The sequence below is a fragment of the Phocoena sinus genome, chromosome 8 (assembly GCF_008692025.1).
Source record: "Phocoena sinus isolate mPhoSin1 chromosome 8, mPhoSin1.pri, whole genome shotgun sequence".
NCBI classification, from domain to species: Eukaryota; Metazoa; Chordata; class Mammalia; order Artiodactyla; family Phocoenidae; genus Phocoena; species Phocoena sinus.
The window spans coordinates 96,520,990-96,544,652 of NC_045770.1; the positions used below are offsets into that span (position 1 = coordinate 96,520,990).

General features: G+C 62.3%; 3 protein-coding genes across 17 annotated transcripts in view; 2 read left to right on the plus strand and 1 right to left on the minus strand.

The window, feature by feature from the left end:
• Positions 1–8,916, plus strand: part of DGKZ (diacylglycerol kinase zeta) — a 32,507-nt gene extending 23,591 nt beyond the window's left edge. For 8 of the 10 annotated variants that reach the window (XM_032641597.1, XM_032641598.1, XM_032641602.1 and 5 more), the window contains 25 exons: positions 518–589; positions 697–813; positions 913–984; positions 1,255–1,350; positions 1,643–1,725; positions 1,829–1,889; positions 1,976–2,089; positions 2,179–2,319; positions 2,763–2,841; positions 3,035–3,090; positions 3,254–3,316; positions 3,417–3,490; positions 3,579–3,690; positions 3,974–4,173; positions 4,318–4,418; positions 4,522–4,601; positions 4,692–4,761; positions 4,903–4,943; positions 5,497–5,636; positions 6,492–6,523; positions 6,789–6,832; positions 7,304–7,424; positions 7,503–7,536; positions 7,776–7,875; positions 8,129–8,916. In XM_032641597.1, coding sequence (XP_032497488.1) covers positions 518–589; positions 697–813; positions 913–984; positions 1,255–1,350; positions 1,643–1,725; positions 1,829–1,889; positions 1,976–2,089; positions 2,179–2,319; positions 2,763–2,841; positions 3,035–3,090; positions 3,254–3,316; positions 3,417–3,490; positions 3,579–3,690; positions 3,974–4,173; positions 4,318–4,418; positions 4,522–4,601; positions 4,692–4,761; positions 4,903–4,943; positions 5,497–5,636; positions 6,492–6,523; positions 6,789–6,832; positions 7,304–7,424; positions 7,503–7,536; positions 7,776–7,875; positions 8,129–8,245 — 2,220 coding nt within the window. In that variant the 3' untranslated portion in view covers positions 8,246–8,916. Of the gene's footprint in view, positions 1–517; positions 590–696; positions 814–912; positions 985–1,254; positions 1,351–1,642; positions 1,726–1,828; positions 1,890–1,975; positions 2,090–2,178; positions 2,320–2,762; positions 2,842–3,034; positions 3,091–3,253; positions 3,317–3,416; positions 3,491–3,578; positions 3,691–3,973; positions 4,174–4,317; positions 4,419–4,521; positions 4,602–4,691; positions 4,762–4,902; positions 4,944–5,496; positions 5,637–6,491; positions 6,524–6,788; positions 6,833–7,303; positions 7,425–7,502; positions 7,537–7,725; positions 7,876–8,128 lie in introns of all 10 variants that reach the window. The other 2 variants (XM_032641600.1, XM_032641599.1) reach the window with 2 other exon arrangements.
• A 129-nt stretch (positions 8,917–9,045) lies between these two features.
• Positions 9,046–12,263, plus strand: MDK (midkine). Of its 6 annotated transcripts, none has more exons than XM_032641610.1 (6): positions 9,046–9,536; positions 10,532–10,608; positions 10,757–10,924; positions 11,040–11,201; positions 11,560–11,625; positions 11,896–12,250. In XM_032641610.1, the coding sequence occupies exons 1-6, from the start codon at positions 9,193–9,195 to the stop codon at positions 11,919–11,921; spliced, it is 843 nt and encodes a 280-aa protein (XP_032497501.1). In that variant the 5' UTR covers positions 9,046–9,192; the 3' UTR covers positions 11,922–12,250. The 6 variants fall into 6 exon arrangements, with proteins under 6 accessions (XP_032497501.1, XP_032497502.1, XP_032497505.1 ...); XM_032641614.1 differs by lacking the exon at positions 9,046–9,536 and adding an exon at positions 9,548–9,770; XM_032641613.1 differs by lacking the exon at positions 9,046–9,536 and adding an exon at positions 9,896–9,977.
• A 1,286-nt stretch (positions 12,264–13,549) lies between these two features.
• CHRM4 (cholinergic receptor muscarinic 4) lies at positions 13,550–14,986 on the minus strand. The gene is given in 3 exon segments (XM_032640961.1): positions 13,550–14,155; positions 14,157–14,197; positions 14,200–14,986. Coding segments are annotated over 3 exon segments (1,434 nt in total).
• Between the last annotated feature and the right edge of the window lie 8,677 nt (positions 14,987–23,663).

Consider the following 23,663-nt stretch of genomic DNA (forward strand, 5'->3'; position numbering starts at 1 on the left):
TGTCCTCCTAGAGGAGGATATGGCTCCCAGACAGGCTGCAGGGGGCTTCCTGAGCACAGTCCACAGTGGTTGTGGTTTCGTTGACTTATTTATTGTCTGCTCCCTCAGTAAGTTCAGGCTCTGAGAGGTCCCTCTTTCCTCCGTCCACTCAGTATCCAGCAGTGTGGGGCACACAGCAGGCCCGCGAGGAACATGTGTGGAATGAGCAGGAATGAATGTGATCGGTACCATAAAGAACTTTCAGAGTGCACTGGCGGGCCTGGGTCAGGAAGGAGGGATTGGGGTCAGGCAGGAGTTAGCTGTGGACCCCTTTGCAGCAGATCACTCAGTTAACTAGAGAGAGTTGTGGGCACCTGGCTCAGCCTCCCTCCCTACCCTAGGGACTCATCTTACAGTTCTTTTATTTTTAAAAAACGTGCTCCATTGCCCTGGGTGGAGAAAGGTTGGCACCGGAAGGGGGCTGGGTCTGCTGCTCCAGGCTGGGTCCCGGCTGCCCTCATCACCCTGTGCGCCCTAGGGCTTCCAGCAGAAGTTCACCTTCCACAGCAAGGAGATCGTGGCCATCAGCTGCTCCTGGTGCAAGCAAGCCGTGAGTGCTGCTCGCCCTACCTGCAGGCTGGCCCCCGGGCTGTGCTGGGTTGGGGGTCCCGGGTCTCAGCTGGCTCCGGCTCAGCCACGCCAACCAACCCCCTCTAGTACCACAGCAAGGTGTCCTGCTTCATGCTGCAGCAGATCGAGGAGCCGTGCTCCCTGGGGGTCCACGCCGCCGTGGTCATCCCACCCACCTGGATCCTCCGTGCCCGCAGGCCCCAGGTGAGTCCTGCCCGCACCCTTGACCCCTGCAGACACCTAGGGTCTGCCAGCCACCTGGGCCCACCCACCTTGTCACCAACATCCTTGCTTCCCTTGCAGAATACCCTCAAGGCAAGCAAGAAGAAAAAGAGGGCATCCTTCAAGAGGAAATCTAGCAAGAAAGGGCCTGAGGTTAGACCTGGGACCAGGTGGGCAGCTGGAGGGGAACAGGAGAGAGGGGCCTGTTTTGGGGGATGCTGAGCCCCCTGGGCTGATGCTGCCAGCTCGGCCACCAGTGGGTCAGTTTGGGCTCTGCGGCCCTGAGGAGGGTGAGAGGTCAGATCCGAGGTGCCTCTCTATGGCCAGGCCCACTGTGAGGTGTGACCCGGTGTGATCACAAGGGAACGGGGGCGGGGTCTGCCAAGACAGGAAAGAGCCTTATGGGCTCTCTGTGTCTCCAAGGAGGGCCGCTGGAGACCCTTCATCATCAGGCCCACCCCGTCCCCCCTCATGAAGCCCCTGCTGGTGTTCGTGAACCCCAAGAGTGGGGGCAACCAGGTACCCACAGCCTGCCCTCTCCACCGAGTGCCTTGGGGGAGGGATGGGGTCAAGCTCATGCCCCTCCCCGCAGCAGCTGTTCCCAGGTTCTGTTGCAGCTTCTGCCCCATTCCTCTTTCCCAGGGACGCTGAGAAAATCCAATTCTGTCTCCACCCTTCGCCCCTGCCTAGGCCTTGTTCCCACAGTTCCCACCCTTCTCCCCACGCATCTCTCCAGCTCAGCACGCCACCCCTGACTGCCTCCCCCCCACCCCCCGCCGCCCCGTCCCTGTCGGCTCCTGGTCTCCCACAGGGCGCCAAGATCATCCAGTCCTTCCTCTGGTATCTCAATCCCCGGCAAGTCTTTGACCTGAGCCAGGGAGGGCCCAAGGAGGCGTAAGTACTTGCCAGGGCTCTCGTGGGGATGGTGGCGGGGGCTCGCCTGGCGCTCGGGGTACAGCACTCGGAGCCTGACCCCATTCCTGTCTTCTGACCCCAGGCTGGAGATGTACCGTCGGGTGCACAACCTGCGGATCCTGGCCTGTGGGGGCGATGGCACGGTGAGCGCCCCTGCCCCGCCCCTCCCGGCCCGGCCCGGCCCTGGCCTCGCACTCTGACCTGGCCTCTCGTGCTCTGCCCGCTGCAGGTTGGCTGGATCCTCTCCACCCTGGACCAGCTGCGCTTAAAACCACCGCCACCCGTCGCCATCCTGCCCCTGGGCACCGGCAACGACTTGGCCCGCACCCTCAACTGGGGTGGGGTGAGCGCCCACAGGGCAGGGAGCTGGGGAGGGCGGAGCAGCAGGGAAGGCCCAGACCCCGGAGGGGCTCAGTTCCTGCCTCCCCCCAGGGCTACACCGATGAGCCCGTGTCCAAGATCCTCTCCCACGTAGAGGAGGGCAACGTGGTGCAGCTGGACCGCTGGGACCTCCATGCTGAGCCCAACCCCGAGGCGGGGCCTGAGGAGCGAGATGAGGGGGCCACCGACCGGGTGGGTTGGCCGGGGCAGGGCCGGGGGTGTCTGGGATCCTGGGACCCGGGGTGACTCTTGGTGTCTCCAGACCTCGGCCTCTTCACAGGAAGAGGGAGTAACGGTACTCACCTCAAGAGGTAGCTGTCACTCAGCACATATTTACTGAGAACCTGCTACTGCCGGGCACCGTCTGTTCTCAGCAGCAAGCAAAACCAAGTCCCGGCTCTCGTGGGGCTCCTGCAGAACACGGCCCGTCAGGGGGGAGGGCTATGGGAAGAGAGGGCCAGCAGGGCACGGGGTGCCCTTGTGCGCGGGGCACTTAGCCTGGGAGCTCAGACGGCAGGGCCAAGGCAGGGGGGCTGGGGGCAGAGCTGTCTGGTGGACATGACTGTGTGGGAAAGGCCTGAAAACGCGGGGGCTGAGCCGGCCAGCCCTCATGCCCGTCCCTGGCCTTTCTCCAGCTGCCGCTGGACGTCTTCAACAACTACTTCAGCCTGGGCTTTGATGCCCACGTCACCCTGGAGTTTCACGAGTCTCGAGGTTGGCAGACTTTTGCTGAGGAGGCCTGGGGAGGCTGGGGAGGGAGGGATACAGGAGGGGGTCCCCGAGAGGACCAGATCTTGCCCTTCCCAGTAAAAGGCATTCATTCTCAACCCTCCCTCTTGACCCCAGCCTGGGAAGCCCCAGCAGGCTCAGAACAACTGACTGTCCCCTATTTCTTGTCACCACCCAGAGGCCAACCCAGAGAAATTCAACAGCCGCTTTCGGAATAAGATGTTCTACGCCGGGGTGAGTCTGGGGTCTGCCAGCTACGCCCCACCATTCCCATGCCCACCTGTTCTACCGCCTGTGCCCCCTGCCTACCTGTGTCTCCCAGGCCGCAGGACCCCTGCGTGGCAGCGGTGAAGGCAATTACCTGTCACCAGATGGTGACGCCCTCTGTCTCCCACAGACAGCCTTCTCCGACTTCCTGATGGGCAGCTCCAGGGACTTGGCCAAGCACATCCGCGTGGTGGTGAGTGGGCCATGCTGGCAGGCAGGGTGGGCGGGCCCAGCGGAAGGGAGACCACCTGGGTACATATACCCTCTACACCCTCCGCCGTTCCCGCCTCCAGTGTGACGGGACTGACCTGACCCCCAAGATTCAGGACCTGAAACCCCAGTGCATTGTGTTCCTGAACATCCCCAGGTGAGGAGGGAAGGGCTCTGTGTGGGCCCTGCTGCCTCTGTCCTGCACGCCCGTCCCCTGAAGCCCATTGTGGTGCCCTCCCCTCCAGGTACTGTGCGGGCACCATGCCCTGGGGCCACCCTGGGGAGCACCATGACTTCGAGCCCCAGCGGCATGATGATGGCTACCTCGAGGTTATTGGCTTTACCATGACATCCCTGGTGAGTGAGCCAGCACGGGGACCGCCTAGAGCCCCGGCCCTGTCCCCACAGTGCCCCGGAGCCTGGCCCCAAGATGGAAGGGGGGGGGAAGTCACCAAACTTCCTTCATTGGCCAGGACAGGAGAGCTGACCCTCACCTCCTTCTCTGGCTGGGGTCTCACCCTCCGTCTGCTCTCCACGGGGCGGGGGGTCACTCTCACTTTGGCCAGAGCATCCCTGGGAAAAGCGGAGCTTGAGGTCCTGCCATCCCCTGGCCCCTGGCCTGAGCCTCTCGCGCCCACAGGCAGCGCTGCAGGTGGGCGGGCACGGCGAGCGGCTGACACAGTGCCGAGAGGTGCTGCTCACCACGTCTAAGGCCATCCCAGTGCAGGTGGACGGTGAGCCCTGCAAGCTCGCAGCCTCACGCATCCGCATCTCGCTGCGCAACCAGGCCACCATGGTGCAGAAGGCCAAGCGGCGGAGCGCCGCCCCCCTGCACAGCGAGTATGCCCCTCCCCAGCCTCGGTTTTCCCATCTGGAAATGAGGCTCACAGTCCCCCGGGGCAGCTGGGTGGGGCTCGGTGCCTGGCGGGGACGGGAAGCCCAGGAGAGCCCTTGCCGAGTGCTGTGTGGTCGCCCCGCCCGCAGCCAGCAGCCAGTGCCGGAGCAGCTGCGGATCCAGGTGAGCAGGGTCAGCATGCACGACTACGAGGCCTTGCACTATGACAAGGAGCAGCTCAAAGAGGCCTGTGAGTGGCGAACGGGGGGGGCTGGGGGCTCCGAGGAGCGCCGGGTCCCCTGAGGGCAGGGCGGTGGGGGCAGCCGGCTGCTGACAGCCGCTCTGTCCTCCAGCCGTGCCGTTGGGCACCGTGGTGGTCCCCGGAGACAGCGACCTGGAGCTGTGCCGCGCCCACATCGAGAGGCTCAGGCAGGTGAGGAGCAGGTCTGGGGCCTGCCTGGGCTGCCCGCTCCTGCCCCGGGTTCTGGTCGCCCCCAGCCCCGGCCTCTGCTTCTCTCTACAGGAGCCCGAAGGTGCTGGAGCCAAGTCTCCGACGTGCCAGAAACTCTCCCCCAAGTGGTGCTTCCTGGATGGTGAGTGGCCCCGAAGGGCCGTCTCAGGGTGGTCCCGGGCCGTGTCCTGCCCCCTCCCTTGGGAGTCCTAGGTGGGGTGGGGCGGCAGAAGACCTAGGCCTGGACAAGGGCCCCCTTCTTCAGCCACCTCTCTCCCCACAGCCACCACTGCTAGCCGCTTCTACAGAATCGACAGGGCCCAGGTGAGCACTCGCCGTCCTGCTCCGTCCGCCGCCGGCTCCGGGGCCCCAGTGTCCCCTGTCCTGCTAGGCCACCCTCCACAGCCGGGCACAGCCGTCCTTGCGTCCCATAGTGTCCGCGGTTGGGCCGTGCACAGGGATGGTGCTGACGGGAGAAGGGAGCCCGTGTGCCCGGACAGGGCTCGCTGGGTTGGGTTGGGTTGGGGTGGGGTGGGGGCAGCCCTCACGGCACAGCTGTCACCCATCCAGACACGGAAGGAAAGGCACTTCTGGCCAGAGGCCTGGTCACCTGGGTAAACGCTTAGCAGTAGGAAGGGGCTGGCCAGCTGGGGGGCCCGCTGTGTGGAGGTCAGGGTACGGGCTTGGGTGGCAGGAGAGGAGAGGAGAATGGGGGAGGGGACAGGGGACTGGCAGGGCCACTGGCCCGCCTGCCTCCTCTCAGCGTTCCTGCTCACAGCAGAGGCTTCTCCAGGTCTCCTGGCCTGGAAGCCCCTTCACCACCACCCCGGCCACCCTGCAGGGCCCTGACTCTCGGCCCTGACCTCCCCACCCGCAGGAACACCTCAACTACGTGACCGAGATCGCACAGGATGAGATTTATATCCTGGACCCTGAGCTGCTGGGGGCGTCTGCCCGACCCGACCTCCCAACCCCCTCTTCCCCTCTCCCCACCTCGCCCTGCTCACCCAGGCCCCTGTGAGTCCCAGGCCTCAGCCAGTGCCCTGGCTGTAAATCCCACCCGTAAGGCAGCGGCTCCTCAAGCCCTGTCTTCCGCCCCAGCCACTTCCCTGAGTGCCAGACGCACGTCCAGCTGCCTGTGGTCCCCACCGGCCCCGCCCCACTGACCCACAGGCATCAAACTGAACCCAGCCTGCCAGCCCTCCACCCCACCATCCGCCCGCCGCGTCTGAGCACACCACGGAGCCCCTGGCCTCCTGCTCTCTCCCCCCAGCCTGGAACCTTCTTCCGCAGCACCCACCCTGCAGTCAATGTGCCCTCCCCCTGTACCTGGTCACTTCATCCACGCAGCCGGAGCCTGGTGGTCTCTGACCCCACCAGCGCCCTCCCTGCTCCATCACCACAGTCCAGCCCCACTCGCCTCTGGGTTCTTTAAGGCACAAGTTTGCCCACCTCTGGACTTCTCCTTGCCTCCCCGATCTTCACAGAGCTGCCCCTCCATTCATCTCTCAGCGTGGGTGTTTCCTCCTCAGAGTCTCCCAGGAGCCCCACCTGAAGTTGCTGTTCAATCACACTAGCCTGTCCCCTATTCTTTGTAGCACTTCCTGCTGTTTCAAAATACCTTATTTATTTGTTTACTTGTTTGTCTCTCTGACTAGAATGTAAGCTCCCTGAGAGCAAGTTCTCTACCCGCCGTGTTCACTGCTGTGTTGCCAGTGCCCAGAACATCACTTGACACATAGGAGGCACTCAATAAACTGTTGAAAGGACAGAGGGCACCCCGGGTTGGGGCTGGGGAGGGCGACAGGCTGGGCCTGTGCTGTAGCCATGTCACCCGTAGCCCTGCCACATATCATCCTGCTCTGTTTGCAGGTCACTGCCAGGGGATGCTGCACCCCCTACAGGTGAGGCCTCTCCCTGCAGGGCCCCTGTTTCCTCCCTGGTCCTAGGACCAAGGCTCGGTGGGGTGGTGGGGTTGGGTGGGGTGGAGCCCACACGCAGCCTCACAAGAACACAGCTACGTCACAGTCACCGTGAGCCCACAGCCCTTGGCATACGTGCCCCAACAGGCCCCCTTCTCTGCACAATAGTACCTCAGACGTATATTCACACACCGACACATGCCTAGGCGTCCAGCGCCAGAGAGTAACAGGCAGGTGTTCTGTGCAGGTGAAGAGCTGATCGAGGCTGCCAAGAGGAACGATTTCTGTAAGGTACTAGTGCCAGGCTCGGGCTTCTTCCCCTTGGCAGCCCCCTCAGGCCCTGGGGAGTGGGGCCTCTGGGCTGGGCCAAGAGCTGATCTGTTGAGGTGCGGTCATCTGTCGTCACCTGGGCCTCTGTGGGGCCTCCGTGTGGTTGTTCCAGTCAGCCGTGCCCCCCATCCCTGTCCAGCCCACAATCGATGTCCCTGCATAGGGGCTTCCTAGCTCATTCTGCCTGTCCCTGGTGCTCAGAAAGGATCGAGCCTTAGAGGAACCGCAGGCTCCAAGGCTCGGTCGTCAGTGCTCCCGGGGTGTCCAGGGGCACCTGGGGTGAGAGAAGCTCATCGTGTCTCCCCTGCGCTCCAGAAAGACCCCCAGAGGCCCCTAGGGAGCCTGGGGCCTGTGTGAGTTGGGGGGCGCTTCTGTGGCTGGAAGCAGGGTGGCCCTGAGGAGCCCCAGCCCTGCTCTGCCTCTTGCCCCCAGCTCCAGGAGCTGCACCGAGCCGGGGGTGACCTTATGCACCGAGACGAGCGGAGCCGCACGCTCCTGCACCACGCCGTCAGCACCGGCAGCAAGGAAGTGGTCCGCTACCTGCTGGACCACGGTGAGCTGTGCCACTGGGGCCCCTGGGGGGAAGGAGAGGCTGCCAGGCCTCTCTGACTTTCCCCTCCCCCTTCTCCAGCCCCCACAGAGATCCTTGATGCTGTGGAGGAAAAGTGAGTATGTGGGCAGTGCAGGACCCCGGTTACCCTGGAAACTGTCCCGTCTTTATCTAGCCCCTCCCATTTGGTCCTGTCAGAGCCCATAAACCCTTCCTGGCCACATCTGTCATCCTCTGGGCCACCCCCCCGCCTTGCCCCAGGACCCTGAACTTCCTGCCCTTTCTAATGGCCTTTGGGAGACAGGAGGGCTCAGAGGACTGGACGGGGTCCACAGCCAGCCCCTGTTCCCCCAGCGGGGAGACCTGTCTGCACCAGGCCGCAGCCCTGGGCCAGCGTACCATCTGCCACTACATCGTGGAGGCCGGGGCCTCTCTCATGAAGACAGACCAGCAGGTGAGCAGACTAGCAGGGCAGGCAGGGGATCCACGCAAACACATGCAACCCTTTCCCAAACTCCAGCCCGGGGAGAGGGGAGTCTGGGGGAGGGCCGCCTCCGGGGATTCAAAGCTGTCCTTCAACCAGCACAGTCCAGACCCCGAGAACCTGAGCCAGCAAGAGTTGGCTGCTCCCGAGGGAAGAGCCCCCATCTTCTAAGCCTGCTGGGGCCGACAGGTCCCTGAGGTGATGGCAGCCCCCCCTCATCCAGGGCGACACTCCCCGGCAGCGGGCTGAGAGGGCTCAGGACACGGAACTGGCCGCGTACCTGGAGAACCGGCAGCACTACCAGATGATCCAGCGGGAGGACCAGGAGACGGCTGTGTGAGGCCGCTCGCAGCAGGGCGACGGGCCGCCAGAGGACCAGCCCCTCCTCGCCCACCTCACTGCCACATTCCAGGCGGAGGGCCACAGAGGGACCCGGGACCCAGGACCCAGGGAAGGCCCTGTGCTGCTCCCTGTGGAGCTGCCCAGACCTAGGGCTGGACTCTGAGGAGCTGGGGGCCAGCGGGTGGGGTGGGGTCTCAGCCTAACCCAGAGGCTCACAGGGGACCAGGAGACTGGACTGGGCTGGGCAGACCATTGGGGGGGCTGGGGGGGCCCTCACCTTCCCTGCAGTGGGTGCCCTGGAGTTGAGGGCCCGCAGCCCGGAGGGCAGAGGGCCTTGAGGCCCTGTGAGGGAGCCCCCAGGAAGACGCTTCCTAAGCCTCCGGGTCCTTTAGGACCCTCACTCTGAGGCTCCTGGGAGCTTGGGCCCCTCTCCCGCCCTGACACCACCCCCCCCACCCCCGCCCCCAGGGCTTCTTCCCGGAAACACGGAGCCTGCTGCATCTGCCTGCCCGCTGCCCTGCTTAGCACCTACCCGGTGACCCTCCTCCCAAACCCAGTCATTTCACCTCCGACTGTGTGGCCTAGGGGGTGGGGGTGGGGGTGGGGGCTTTCACGGTGACAAGTTTACAGCTGGGCGTGACTCAGTAAAGTGGATTTTTTTTTCCTTTCCGCTTTTCTTTTTTTGTGGGGGAGGTCTTCCAGAAGCGGTGGGATCTGCTGAGTTATCCTCCGGGTGGGGGACTGGACACCGTCGACCCAGACCCAGACTCATTTCGAGGGATCCTGGCTCCCGTTTCGGGGTGGGGTCCGAGGGGCTGCCCGGGACCTGACCTCTGCCTGGCTGCCGCGCTGGTCGTGGCCGGGGGAGGAGCTGATTTCCTCCTGCTTCCCGCTTCCCGCGGGGAAGATAACAATGAAAGTGAAAGAGGTGGAGCGGGGGCGCCTATGGCCTGGGGCAAACCCCCTCCTCCTGGCCTCAACTGCTTTCGCTGTTTAGGGTATCGGATGAGGCGATCCCCGAGCCTCCAGGCTCAGAAGGGGTGGGCGTTTGCAGCCGCTGCCGGGCCGCGTCTGGAACTTTTCAGACGGCTGCTGTCGGCTCTAAATCTTAACCAAATCCAGGCCTGCGGGCTCCTCCTTCCCCAGCTCCCCCGCCCCCCGCGCGCCTGCCAACCTGCGCGTGGAGAAAGGCGCAGTGGCCTCCGCGCCTTTCCGACCCGTGCGCCTTTCTGGGGTCCCCCGTCCGAGCCCCATCCCGACACTGAGCAGAGCATCTCACTGCAGACCTGGTGAAGCGACCCGAGGCGGGGGTTGGCGCTCCTTCCCCAGCATCTATGGGGCGCTGAGAGTCGAGCGGGCCCTGGGAGGCGGAGCGGGGCCTCGACGGGGTTAATCACTGCACCCGGGGCTCGACGGACAGAGCCGCACACAGGCTCGAACGCGGGCCCCGCGCCGGGACCTGTGACACACCCGGGGCTCCGTGCTCCCTCCTGGTCTCCACCTAAAGCTCCGTGGCCATGAAGGGAAGCTGGCGTCCAGAGGGGAAAGGGGACGGCCCCGAGGAGGGGGCAGAGGGCGGGGACGGCAAACAGGGGCCTGGGCCGAGGGAGCGCGAGATTGGGGGCTGGGGACAGGGGGTGCCGGGACAGGACGGAGACCCGGGGCTGGGGCTGGGGACGCCAGGAGAGCCCGGCGTCTGAAAGCGGAGGGCACCGGCCGGGCGAGACGAGGCAAGGCGAGGGTGTGGGGCCGAGCGGCGGGAAGAGGGGGTAGAGGCGCGGGGGGCTCGGGGAGGGAGCGGAGGCGGGGACGCCGGGGTCGGGGGCGGCGCGGGTTTGAGGGGAGGGGGCGGGGCAGGTCCTTCGTCGGTGGGGGGGAGGGGGCGGGGGCCCATGTGACCGGCTCAGACCGGTTCTGGAGACAAAAGGGGCCGCGGCGGCCGGAGCGGGACGGGCCCGGCGCGGGAGGGAGCGAAGCAGCGCGGGCAGCGAGCGAGTGAGCGTGCGGGGCCCCGGAGGGCGCGCGGCGGCTTCGGCCCCTCGGCCGCTGCCGATCTGGGGGCTGGAGGCGGGGTGGGGGTCTGAGCTGAGTCCCGGGCTCCAGACGGCCCCTGGGGAGACTCCTCCCGCTGTGCGCCCCGGCTGGCGGGGAGGGGCCAGCCCCCCAAGTCCGCCGCCACCGCAGTAGCCGCCCGACCCTTTGGGCCTGGAAACTGGGGAAAGGGGGTGGGAGGTTCACGCCTGCGACCCCCCAGTGAGGACTCTGACCCGTGCTCTACCCCCAGGATGCAGCGCCGAGGCTTCCTCCTCCTCGCCCTCCTCGCCCTGCTGGCGCTCACCTCTGCGGTGGCCAAAAAGAAAGGTGATATGGAGGGTGGGGGGTTTAAGGAGGGCTGGAGCCGGGCAGGTGAGGCCGGCAGCCTCGGTTCCGAGGCCGGGACTCCAGGAAGGGGTCTCCGAGTGAGTCTCTCCTGGCCTGGGTCCTGAGCTCTGTTCCCCATGCGTTGTAGACAAAGTGAAGAAGGGAGGCCCGGGGAGCGAGTGCGCGGAGTGGATCTGGGGGCCCTGCACCCCTAGCAGCAAGGACTGCGGCGTGGGTTTCCGCGAGGGCACCTGCGGGGCCCAGACGCAACGCATCCGGTGCCGGGTCCCCTGTAACTGGAAGAAGGAGTTTGGAGGTGAGGTGGGGAGCAGGCGGAGGGTAGGCAGGGGGCCCAGCCTCACGGGGACCTGAGCAGACCCGTGGAGGGGGCCACAGGCCACCCAGCTCTGAGCCGGGCACTCTCCCGCCAGCCGACTGCAAGTACAAGTTCGAGAGCTGGGGGGCATGTGATGGGGGCACAGGCACCAAAGCCCGCCAAGGCACCCTGAAGAAGGCGCGGTACAATGCCCAGTGCCAGGAGACCATCCGTGTGACCAAGCCCTGCACCCCCAAGACCAAAGCCAAGGCCAAAGGTTAGCAGAGGGGCCAGGGGTGGGGTCCATCACAGGTGGCTGCCCCTACCTGTGAAGGGAGTGGGTAAAGCCTGACGTTTTGGATCCTGGCCAATGAGTTTTTGACGTGTCTGCTGTACCAGGTTTCCCTGTAGGTAGAGACACCTTGGGTGGGCGGTACTGAGGGCCCCCACAGAGGGTGCTCGGGAGGTTGAAATCCTGGCTCAAGTCAGGACAAAGTCAGCTGTTCTGTTGGGGCCTTTGGCTTGGGATTCAGGGAAATCGTACTGGAACAGCTTGGCTTTGTCATCTCTCTAGCAGGTGGGGGCAGTTTCTATATGGGAAGGACTTCACAGTCCTTACTTCCTCTTTCCCTTAGCTTCATTCCTGACTCACAGCAGCCCTGGAGGCCAACAGGGCAGAGTGGAATCTGCCCACTTCTCAGGTGAGGGGACTGAGGCTGTTGTCCAGGGCTGCTGGGACCAGGACTGAGACCGGGAACTTGAAGGTTTTCTGATCCCCAAAGCCTAAGCTGGGGGAGTGAGGAATGTCCAGCATCATAATGGCTGTCCTGTCCCACGGGCTTCCAGGCTAGCTGATAGAGAACCACCAGGGGGCAGAATTTTCTCTTCTCTAATGTCTGTGTTGGGGGGAAGGGGGTCTCCAGTGGGTCACCCAAACCCTGCTAATGCGGTCTTTCTTTCTTGTTTTACAGCCAAAAAAGGGAAGGGAAAGGACTAGCGGCCAGGCCTGGATGCCAAGGAGCCCCCTGGCTTTACTCGGAGGCCTGGCCCACGCCCTCCCTCTACCGGCCCAGGATGTAACCCATCAGTGCCTTTTGCCTACTCGTTAGCTTTATCAATCATGCCCTGCTTCTTCCCTTTCACTTGCCCACACCCACCCCAAGTGCCCAAAGTGGGGAGGGACAAGGGATTCTAGGCAGCTTGAGCCTCACCCAAAGGGATTTGATTCCCCTGTACCTGCTTTTCTTCTTCCCCCAATGATGCCATTACTAAGAAATAAATAAATGTCTTTTTTTTTTTTCCCCAATAAAAGCTTTCTTTTAATATATAAAAGCCCCTTCCCAGGAAGTTTGCTGTGGTGATTTGTTGGAGGTGGGAGAATGGAGGAAAGAGAGGGCTGGAGGGAACGGTGGCTTTCAGGGGGTTGAAGACTTGGCGGTGAGTGCCCCCCAGAACTCATGGAGAAAAAACGGTTATGAAAATTTCTTCCAGGGCCCCCTACTGACCCCTGGAAGGGTGCCCCCCATCAAGTCCCCTGAGCCTCTCAGTCCTGTTTTCTCCAGGGGCCAGGGCTGGGGGAGGGAACCCAGGAGACTCATTAGAACTGATTCCCCCATCTCAGTTTCCCCCAGGTAAAGGTCTTTTGGTCCAGCCCACTGCCAATCCAGAAGGTTCTATCAGTGGAGAGAGGAGAGATGGGGGTCGCTTGCCTGCCTCACCAGCCCTGCCCCAACTGTCACTGAAGCCTGTGTGTGGGTCAAGTCCACCCCCGTTTTCTCCCTGGTGACCCACCAGGGCGTCCCTCGTGCTGCAGAGGCCAGCCGTGAATACCACTCACCACAGTCCCACCTTCACTGTGTGTGACCCGAGCCAAGCCCTCTCCTTGGGGAGGGAGGGCAACTCTTCAGAATGACAGGGGCCACTCAGCTCAGCCTGGGGAGGTAGGTGGCCAGGCCCCAGTTCCTGAGTGAACCCCTGATCTCCCTGCTAGCCCATCCTGAACGTGGCCAGGGTAGTGCCATAGGGGGTGCCCGGAGCCCCCTCTGCCTGGCCTCCAGCCAGCTCACCCACTGACCCGCCCACCCAACCAGAGCCCTGCTGAGTAGCTGCAGCAAGGGGAGACTTCTGCCCCTGGAGAGAGATATAGGAAGAGGAGGCTGAGCCTACATGCGGGGTACAGGGGGGCAGAAAGCACCGATTACAGCAGGATGGGGGACCCTTCCCTCCCTGAGCCTCCTTTCCCAAGCATTGGCCCCTTTGCTCCTCCCAGAGGGGTGCTGGGCTCTGCTCCCCTCCAGATGTCCGTTCTTTCAGCCACGCTGGCTGGTCATAGTGGGGCAGGTGCCCACATAGGCCAGTGCTCCCCAGCTCCCTGAGGCAGGACAAGAGCGATGGGTCAGACTGTCCAGTTTGGTCACTTCCTGGGGCTGATCCTCTTTGGCCTGGGCAGAGACCTGGTCTCTGAATCCAGCCAGAGCCTCTTCCTGAGGCTCACGGGGTCTCGGGAACATCAGTTCTCTTCGGCAAACGTGAACACTGAGAAGTGCCTCCACATCTCTCTCTGGCAGCAGCTGACACGTGGTCCCCAGCGCACACACCAGCACCTCCAGTGGTACCCCTACCTGCCTACCTGGCAGTGCCGATGTTCCGATACTGGCATAGCAGCAGGTGTCTGAAAGTCTTTTTAAAGGTGGCATTGCAGAGGGCGTAGCAGGCCGGGTTGATGGTGCTGTTGACGTAGCAGAGCCAGTAGCCAATGGACCACACGGTGTCAGGGATGCAGCTCTGGCAGAAGGTGTTCACCAGGACCATGACATTGTAGGGCGTCCAGGTGAGGATGAAGGCTAGCAGAATGGCAAAGATGGTCCGAGTCACCTTGCGCTCCCGGGCTGCCATCTGCCGCTTCTTGCGCACCTGGTTGCGGGCGATGCTGGCAAACTTGCGGGCCACATTGGCCGCCGGACGCATGCCAGCCGGCGTGGCAGGCACAATCTCGATGGCTGTCACACACTCGTTGCCTGTCTGCTTCGTCACAATCTGGATCTTGGACCATCTGGAGGCCGGATTGAGGGTCCGTGGCTGCAGGGGAGGTGCGGGTGTGGCGGGCGTGGTGGCCTCTGTGGTTGACAGCTCTGTGGGTGGTCGTTCCTTGGTGTTCTGGGTGGCGCTGCCCGAGCTGGACTCATTGGAGGTGTCCTTGTCAGCCACTGGGCGTGGCGGGGGGGGGAGGGACCGGTGGAGGGGCCTCCTCTAGCTTCCCGTTGCGCAGCTCCCCCGAGAAGCTTCTCCTGGGGGCGGTTTCTTGACACTCTGCTTCATCAGGGGGCTCTTGAGGAAGGCCAGGGTCTTGGCCTTCTTCTCCTTAGGGCCTTCGGGCCGGTGCTTGTGAACTCGGCTGCGACTGGCCAGGGAGATGTGGATGTAGAGCACCGTCATGATGACCACAGGCAAGTAGAAGGCAGCGATGGCCGTGCCGAAGGTCACCGCCGGGTTGGACAAAAACTGGATGAAGCACTGGTTGTCTGGCACCGTCCGCTTGCCCACCACAAACTGCCAGAACAAGATGGCAGGTGCCCAGAGCACGAAGGACAGGACCCAGGCAGCGGCGATCATGAGGCCTGCCATCTTGGTGGTTCGCCGCGCGGGGTAGGTGAGGGGCTTGGTGACGCAGAAGTACCGGTCAAAGCTGATGATGAGCAGGTTCATGACAGAAGCATTGCTCACCACATAGTCCAGGGCCAGCCACAGGTCACACACCACGGCACCCAGAGGCCAGTAGCCCTTGATGATGTACACGGTGTAGAGGTTCATGGAGAAAGCGCCTATGATGAGATCAGCACATGCCAGGCTGAAGAGGAAGTAGTTGTTGACCGTCTGCAGTTGCCTGTTGACTTTGATGGATAGCATCACCAGGATGTTGCCCACGACAGTCACGAGGCTCAGTGAGCCTGTCACCGTGGCAATGAACACCATCTCCACTGTCTCATAGCGGTTATGGGTTGACGTGACCAGGCGCACAGACTGGTTGCCCAAGCTGCCATTGACCGGTGTGAAGTTCGCCATTTTGGTTAGCAGCAGTGGGCGGGCAGCGTCTGGAGGAGGAAGGAGAGAGGAAAGGGGTGAATGGTTGAAGTGGACTAGAGGGGTGAGGTGGGGTACACTGGAGTCAAGGCGACAGAGGAACATCACCATCCTGCAGAACTCCATCCTTAGAGAACTCTGTCCCATCACTTCCTCCCGTACTCGGTCACTCGTCCTTTATCGAGTGCCTACTCTTGTACAGGCATTGTTGTACACGCTGGGGTTACAGAGTGAAGGAGACACACGCAGGCCCCACTCTCACGGAGCTTACAACCCTAGCAGGGGAGACATACAAGCATGTGAGCCACAAAAAAGTGCTAGAAAGAAAACAAGGGCAGGTGATGGTGAGTGAGTCAGAGGGGTGATCAGCGAAGGCCTCTCCGAGGAGGTGAGCTGGAGGATGAGGAGGAGGCAGCCACGGGAAGAGCTGCAGAGAGTGGCCTAGTCAAGGGCAATGGCGAGAGCAAAGGCCCTGAGGCATGTGTGAGGCATGGACAGAAGGCCAGTGTGGGTGGAGGGCTGGGGGAAAGAGAGGTCCCAGATACCAGTATGTGGCTCTGGTCAGAGGTATTCATTCATTTACCCATTTGGTCATTTCTTAACCAAACATTACCGGGGACCTGCCCTCCAATCCCTAGAGAAGGCACTAGGGACAAAGGCAAGAATATATACTACCAGCGAACATTTATTGTCTACTCAGTGCCGGGCACTTTCTACACTTTTTATAAGTATTCATTCATTTCATCCTCATAGCAAACCTATGAAGTAGATACTGTGTTGTTTTGGTGGGGTTTTTTTTGTTTTTGTTTTTTTTGGTGGGGGGGGGGGTGGCATGTGGCTTGGCATGCAGGATCTTAGTTCCCCAACCAGGGAATGAACCCAGGCCCCCTGCAGTGGAAGCACAGAGTCTTAACCACTGGACCGCCAGGAAAGTCCCGGATACTGTTATTTTTTACTAACAGATGAGGAAAGTAAGGCACGGAGATGTTAAATAAACTGCCCGAGGTTCCACAGCTCCTTGATCTCATGTTGCTGTCCCAGAGCTAAGGGTTCTGGTAGAGGGAGGCCCAAAGAGCCACAAGAGCCAGTGATCCCACCTTGGGGAAATCTTCCCAGAGGACCAGAAGAGGTGACATGGAACTAGGAATCCAAGAAGGAGGAGGAGGAAAGTGCCACTGTGGCACCCCCTCCCGGAGGCCCTCCCCCGTCCCCAGGGCGTGGGGATGCAGTGCAAGGGTAGCTGGGGTCTGTCAGCAGCCAGGGGCTAAGACCTGTGAAGAATCAGAAGCCTAAAGGGCCCATCAACTGAGGAAAGACACACACAGCTTCCCCGGGGGCCAGTGCCCTCCCCAAGGCCTGACAGGGAACCCAAAGGGTGAGCGAGTGTACCAGAGGGAAGAGAGGGGCTGCAGCAGGGGAGCCTGTGGCCAGCCCCTGAGGGTACCCCTCGGCCCACCGGTACACACCACGGCGCCCCAGCTGGGGTCCTCCAAGCACGAGGCTCCTCCCCAGAGCCCTCGTCACGTCTCCTCCCCCTCTTCCCTCTCCCCTGCGTGTGAGGGAGGCCCACGCCCAGGGCACTGTGCCAGGGCAGCCGCTCAGCCCAGCCTCCTTCACACCCGCCAACACGCGCACCATTACACACGCACACAGGCCCATCACAGCCATGCCAGCCCCGCAGCTCCCTGTCGTATATGCAGTTCTGTGCGTCTGTGTGAGAGAAGCAGAGGAGAGACAGTGGGGTGTGGAAGAAGCAGCACGCGCCCCACAGCCCAGGCTCCACGGCCAGCGGGCTCTTGGCCGTGTGGCCTTGCACAAGCCACCTCACCTTCCTGCTCCTCTCTCATCTGCAAAACAGAGAGGATGCCTGTCCCGGGGCGGCCTCCCTCGCCAGCAGCAGTGGGGGTCAGCAACTCAACTCCATCTCCAGCATTAACGTGCACTGGACGCTGGAGCCAGGTGCCAGGGTGACGCCCCCTCTCCAAGCCTGGCTTCAGTCCCCTTAAGCCACCATCACAGACGCAGATGCAGACCCAGCCTCCTGGCCTGGTAGTTTCAGTTCTCATGCCCAAATCCTAGGTTCACAGGAGAGGCTCACAGAGGGGTGGTGCCACCCCCAAGGTCGCAGAGGAATCAAGGGCAAAGACCAGATACTGCCCTCTCCTGGGGGGCGGGGGGTCTCTGACAGCCCTTTTCAGTGCTGAGAGACTCCAGAATGGAACCTCAGGCACCACCCTCTGAGGAGGGGCGGAAGGGCAGAGGCACCCAGCATGGGAGAGGCCGTCCTTCCTAGCACCTGCCCGTAGGCACAGGGTGGGCAGGAGTGGACCTGTTAGCCAGCCCCAAGGAAACCCTCGCTCTAGCCTCCCAGGTTCAGGACACAGGCCAGTGAGATCAGAATGGGGCTCGAGGTATCAAATAGGAAAAACATAATCGCTCTTGTTTATTGAGTGTTAATTATGTCAGGAATCCCTCTGAGCTTTTTATACAGATTATCGGGTTTAATTCCTACAGCAGCCTGAAAGGCAGGTGCTATAAGTATGCTCATCTTCCTGAAGTAAGTATCTTCGTACAGATGAGGATAATGTTAATTAACTTGCCTGAAGTCACCCAGTGTGTAAGCAGGGGCGGGGGCAGGATTAGAACCCAGGAGCACCTTCTTAACTGCAAGGTGCTACTGCCTCTAGAGTTGATTTCCCGCCTCTGCTCTCCCCTCCTCAAAACCGCACCACTAGGGGTGGGTCAGGGGAGGCCTGGGTAGGGCCCCTTCTCATTCCCTGCCAGCTCCCACACTTAGCTTTCCCAGAAGAAAAGAGACCTCTTGTCTCCATTTGTACAGCTAGTCTCCAATCAGGTGGCCAAGGGTTTAGTCCCTCTCTGGGCCCTCTTGGGGAAGCTGCCAGCTGCAGGCACGGCAAGGCACTCTCCCTGTTCCCCACCCAAACTATCTTTCTGGACCCCTGGGGGTCACCCGCAGACGTTCTGACTGCACCCTCCTCTGGAGCGTTTCTCTGGGACGCAGGCCCGCCCGAAACCTGGGGAGGCGAGCAACCGCCGCCCAGGCATGTGCGCACCGCTAGATGGCAATGTCGGTCCCTGGGTGCCAGCTCCGGACCTGGAGAGGATGGCCGCTATTCGCCACCGCCCCCAACTCCAAGGCGACTGGGAAAGCAGTGGAGGTCCCAGGCCGGGCCTCCCAGGGGAGGGACTTGGGGCCCCCCTCTACAGGCCTCACCCCGTAGCTGCCTTTAGGCCTCACCCCGTAGCTGCCTTTGGCTCCGCACGGGGTTCAATGGTGGGAAAGTTAAGGGCGCCTGGTTCCACCCCTCACGCGGCGAGGAAAGTGTGGGCGGGGAAGGCGACTGCGAGTTCTGTTTGTGTGTGATTACTGGGAAGCTCGAGTAGAAGCTAGTAGCTGTCTGCATGTGCGTGTGTGCGCGCGCTGGGCCACGCCTGGATACCAGTGCGCCCGTGTGCATGTGAGCATGCTCGCGCGGTGTGGACACGTGCATGTGCATGCGTGTGTGCGCCTGGAGTGCTGTGCTGCGGCCTGGGGGATGCACACGGTTCGGGTGTGCCTGTACCTGTGAGCTTGTGTACACGAGCAAATGCAGGTCCCACAGTGGGTGACCCGCCACATTCTAAACGCCCCTGTAGGGAGGCTCAGCCCAGACTTCGGCTGTCTGAGTAGGAAGAAGGTCGGGCCAAGAACCGGTGTCTAGATGGCGCCCCGCCTGTGCATGGGGAAGAGTCGCCGGCAGGACAAGACCGGACTACAATCTGGGCTGCGACAGACCCCCTGACCTTGGGGGCGTCTTCTTAGCAGAGAGTCCTGTGGTGTCTGCGTCCCCAATGCTGCGGTGCAGAGTCCCAGGCTGGGACTGACTTCTGTCGAGGGGCTGCTGCTAGAGTCTCTCAACCGGGCTTGCGGGATGCTAGGTTCAGCTCAATGTGCCCACTGTGCAGTTATCGCCAAAGGGCGCCCAGTCTGCCTGGCAGGAGAGTGCTTGGTCGGGCCTTGTTGGGAATTATTGCTGGGCCCATCTGGAGGCTCCTCCATGTCTCCGTGGTTGTCGAAGGGGCCCCGGCTCTCCCGTGCCCCACCCTCCCCCAACTCCCTAGAGCGCAGTTCCTGCAGCCTCTGGGCGTGGGCACCGTGCTTTCCCGGGTCCTGGAGCCCCCCCCTTCCCGGACGCGATGGGAGCGTGTTCCCTGGATGCCGGGGGTGGGGGTGGGTCCTCGATTCCTAGTCGTTCACTCTAGGGCTCCGGGAAGGCTGTGGTCTCTGGATCTGTCCCTGGGGCGGGAGAGGAGACTCAGGAGTTGCGGGGAGAGAGAAAGCGCGCAGGGGATTTGGCACCAGAGCCTGAAGCTTCCGCCCTGGGGCTCGGGCCTTGGCGCTGGACCTCCCAGTCTCTGAGCCTGGGCAAAAGAGGTGGGGAGTCTTGGAGGGGGTAGGGGCACCAGGAGAGGGCAGTGGTGTTTTCCGTCGGAGTTCAAGGTCGCTGATGGAGGACTCCACGGACTGGAGTGGGCTGGCAGCGCTGGGGGGTGGGGGGCGGGGAGACGGGCGGGAAAAAGGCTCTTTGGGGCTCCAGCGCCCGGCGCCCTGCAGAGCTGCCAGAGGAGGGCAGAAGAGCGGGGTCCCGCCCCCGACGGCTGCCCCTGGCTCCTGGCGGGCTGTGGGCGGGCACACACACCACCACCACCACCCGACCCACTGAGAGTCCATTCCTTCCCAGAGGCGCACCCGGAGATGCCTCCGGGCGACTCCGGGCCTTGCTTCCAGCGGGCCCCTCGCCCCCGTGCCCTCTGGAGCTCCCAGCGCCGCGCTCGCCCCCGAAGGAGCCTGAGGCCCTGGCCCAGTCGGGCCCGCCTCGGGGCGCCTCAGAGGGTCCAGAAGCCACGCGTCCTTCTCTCCCAACCGGGTTCCCCGCCCCCGCGCTGCCGCGGAGTCACTTACCAGACACCTCCGCCCAGTTCTCCTCGCACCTGACAGACGGCTGGACGGGCAGGTGGCCCCGCGGGCCAGCGGGTGGGGCGGGCGGCCGGGCCGCGGGCCGGGGGCGGGGACGGGGTGCAGAGGGGCGGCCCCTGCTCCGCCCGCAGCTCCCAGCGCTGTGGCTCCGACTCGCGCTCACGCTCGCACTTTTCCCCGAGCCGCGTGATGTCACGGGGAAGCAGCCAATCCTGGTGGGCCCGCGCCGCCCGCCCCGGGCCGGCCACCCAACGGGGACGCGCGGGGGCCACCACCCCGGGCGTCGGGGGACCCCAGCTACGCGCGCCCCTCCCTGGAGCCGGCCGGCAGCTCTCCACTCGGGCACTATGGGGCACCGCCCACGGTCACCAGTGCTGTTTTAGCGGGGGGCGCTGCCCTCCCGGGAGGCTGGGGGTGGGGTGGGGTGTCCGCGTTGTCATGGGGACGCGGCGCCCCCTCGTGGGCTGGGAAGGGAGCTGGCAGCCCCGTCTGGCTGCGTTCCCATCTCCGCTCTGACCAAGCCCCCGGGACCGGTAGGTGGTCTCGCGCCCCGCCCGGACCTCACTCTTTATACTGCCCGGCTCGCAGCTGGACCACGGAGGCGCGAGTGTTTGACCCCAACAGGAGGTTATGGGTGGCTGGGGTAGGCTCTGACGCCCCGGTTCCGTCGGGGCAGAGAGCCGAGGGCCGGCAGTTTCGAGCCTCGAGGCTGCGTACTGGCTACCGGGCAGCCACAGAAGAGGGGCGCCGTCGGGGCCTGGGAAGGAGCTGGAGAGAGAAGCCAGGCAATGGTCCCCAGGGAGAGAGGAGCCGGCTCATCGCACACAACCCCGCCCACCCCCCCATTCCTGCCGCCCTGTTCCCTGCTCCCGCGCTCCAAGCCGGGGAATGGGTGCGCACCCTTTCTCCAGCCCCGGGAAAGAACGCGCTGCTCATCCAGCCGCGGCCTGGAGGGCAGGTTCACCGATGCTTGTGCGGGAAAGCCGAGTGCCCAAGGTCACCTGGAGCGGAGCCCGGAACGAGATCCCAGAGGGCGAGCTGCTGGTCTCTTGAAGTGTCCGGGAACCGCGCGGGCCGGAGCCTTGGGACTTGGGGCCTTGCCTGCACCGAGCAGGAGGGTCCGCTGGGGCGCTCGCCGGACTGAGAGCAGGGAGGCTTCAGCACCTCGGAGAGCTCCACCTCTGCCCTGACCTTGGGGTTTCGGCTCCGCCTGCCCAGGCTCCAGCGTTTCTGCCTCCCTCTGAGACGGCCCTTCCTCGGGCCGGTCAAGGTCCGACTCGCTCCCACAACGCCCGGGCCTGTCACCCCAAACTCTCTGAGCGCAAACACCCAATTAACCTTAAGACGGATGGGTTCTTCTCTTGGAAAATCAACTCAAGTCCCGCCCCTCCTCCACCCTCCCCCAAGGGTTGGGCGGGGGGCTGTGTGTGCGAGGGAGGTGGAGGCCGCACCAGTGCAGGAGGCAGCAGGAGCTGCCAGAGAAGGGGCGGGAACTCAGGCAAGAGGCAGCCCTTTGGGGCTCTTGGTGTGGAGCCCTCTGTGCTGAACAATGAGGCAGAGGTCGGGTCCTACCGCTCCCCAAGGCGACGGCTGGAGTTGGCAGTCGGCTGCAGTGAGAAGCCATGGTCCTTTACATGAACAATCTGGGCTCCCATGATTCTCATAACCAAAGATTGAAAAAGCCCTATTGTTTTTGCTCGCACTTCACACATGAGGAAACAGGCTTGGTTGGTTCATATGACAATTAGATGACAGTCTGTACTCACTGGTTTCCCTTTTTCACATCCCTCCTAGGGTCCAGGAGAGGGTGGTCCTCCTAGGAGGGTGACAGTGTGTGTGCACACACACAGGCCGGGAGAAGGCCAGACACTTATAACTGTAAGATGGGGAAACAAGCAAGGTCACTGGAAGCCACAGAAACTTATCACTAGAAATGTCTCCAACCCACTGCCTTGAATTCTTCCAGAAGCTGTCAGGCAAACCTGCTCCAGTTTCTCCAAAATCCCTACTATGGTGTAGGGCATTTGGCCTCCCCCAATCCCAGAACGTGGAGAGCTGAGACAGGAACCAGGGGACCTGGTTTAGTCTGTACTCTCTTTGATCCAACTGGGTCCATAGACATCTTGGGTCCACAGAACTGCTCTGAACCTATTTCCTCATCTCCAAGGGGATTGCTGAGCTCTGCCCCGCTGGCCCCATAACCTCATCATAATATGCAAGGGGGCCCATGAAGGCCCTACTGGGGAGGCTCTACCCACACAGCAAGGGCTTTCTGAGGAAAGAGGTTGGTAGGGGGACGGAATGTGTTGACAGGGGCCTCCAACAGGCAGGGGCTGGGTTCATCCTTGGCCAGTAAGGACAGAGGCGAGGCCAGGCAGGACTGAATTTAGGTCACTTCATCCACAAAGCCTCCTCATACCCCCTTTTTCAAAGTAACAGAATACGTCAGGGTCCCATCTGGGTTCAAACCCTGGCTCCACCATTTAGTTGTGTGATCTGGGTGTACCAGTACCCACCTCAGAGGGGTTTTGTGCTAAGGACTGAGAGATAATAAACACTGAATCCTTGGCACACGGTTTACATTCAACATAGTCCCCACTCTTGGACCATGGAATTCTTTCTCCCACTGGGGGCAGTATGTGGGTGGAGGGCACGCATTGCAGTGCACTCTTTTCATCCTTTAATGCGTAGCTCAAACCTCACCTCTTCAAGGAGGCCTTGTCTTACAGAGCTGGAATTAACTTTAAGAGGTTGCAGAGTACAAGCCCTGCCTCCTAGAGGGAGAAAATGAAGCAAGAGAAAAGGCAAGTGGCCTGCCCAAGGTCTCACAGCTGGTGTGTCTTAGTCCAGAGTGTGCTGTAATATAATAGTTTTCCAAAAAATTCTAGTGTTCCTCACCATATAACTCTTAACAGTGTTTTGTATTATTTGCTTGCCCATTTATCTTTTGGTTTTCCTCCGCTGGGGCAGAACCTATACTTCTGTATGCCCCATAGTGTCTGGGACAGAGTTGAGCACACAAAAGTTACTCAAGAAGTACTTGTTGCTGGCAAAAAGCCCTGCGGTGGCTCTGATTTCCCTGTATGCCTCTGCGAGAGCAGGGTCAAACATCCTTCTTCCGCTTTCTAACTGACTTAAAACTAAGTGTCCAAGGCCCATGACCACAGCACACCCCTCAGCCGCTGTACTGACACAAAGTAAAGAGAAACCTGAGCAGCCAGCAAATGGCATCTTTGGGGGATGCCTGTAGATAAGGCCAAGCTCCCTGCTGGCTCACCCAGACACCCATTATGGGCGCTTTCCCAGGACTGCAGGGGAGCCAGCTTTCTGGCCAGTTACATCTTCACTCCAGGCCCATCATCCTGGGTAGGAAGCAATCATGACGAGCAACCTTAGATCATTCTTACCTACCCACCTGTTACTGTGAAGGTTGCTCCAGTCCTTAGCAGGCCCCTGGGAAGCAGGAGGTGAAGGCACACAGGCGCAGCATGAAGCAGAGGTGGCAGCCCTTACCTGAGTGGCTTCTGCTGAGGCACCACAGGGCTCCCCACCTAGGAGGACAGCAGCACCAGAAACAGTGCCTGGGAGAACCAGGGCGGCTCAGTTCAATGTCCTCTCCCAGCCCCCCAAACACTACCCCACCCCCGCAACCCCCATGGAAACAAACAGAGAGGAGACTGG

What these genes read in the sequence shown, in the direction of transcription:
- MDK (XM_032641610.1), top strand. Translation starts at nt 9,193, where the DNA reads ATGGCCTGGGGCAAACCCCCTCCTCCTGGCCTCAACTGCTTTCGCTGT. An exon ending in GACCAAAGCCAAGGCCAAAG is followed by an intron (nt 11,202 to 11,559) that starts GTTAGCAGAGGG and finishes TCTTTCCCTTAG; the next exon opens with CTTCATTCCTGACTCACAGC. An exon ending in GGAATCTGCCCACTTCTCAG is followed by an intron (nt 11,626 to 11,895) that starts GTGAGGGGACTG and finishes CTTGTTTTACAG; the next exon opens with CCAAAAAAGGGAAGGGAAAG.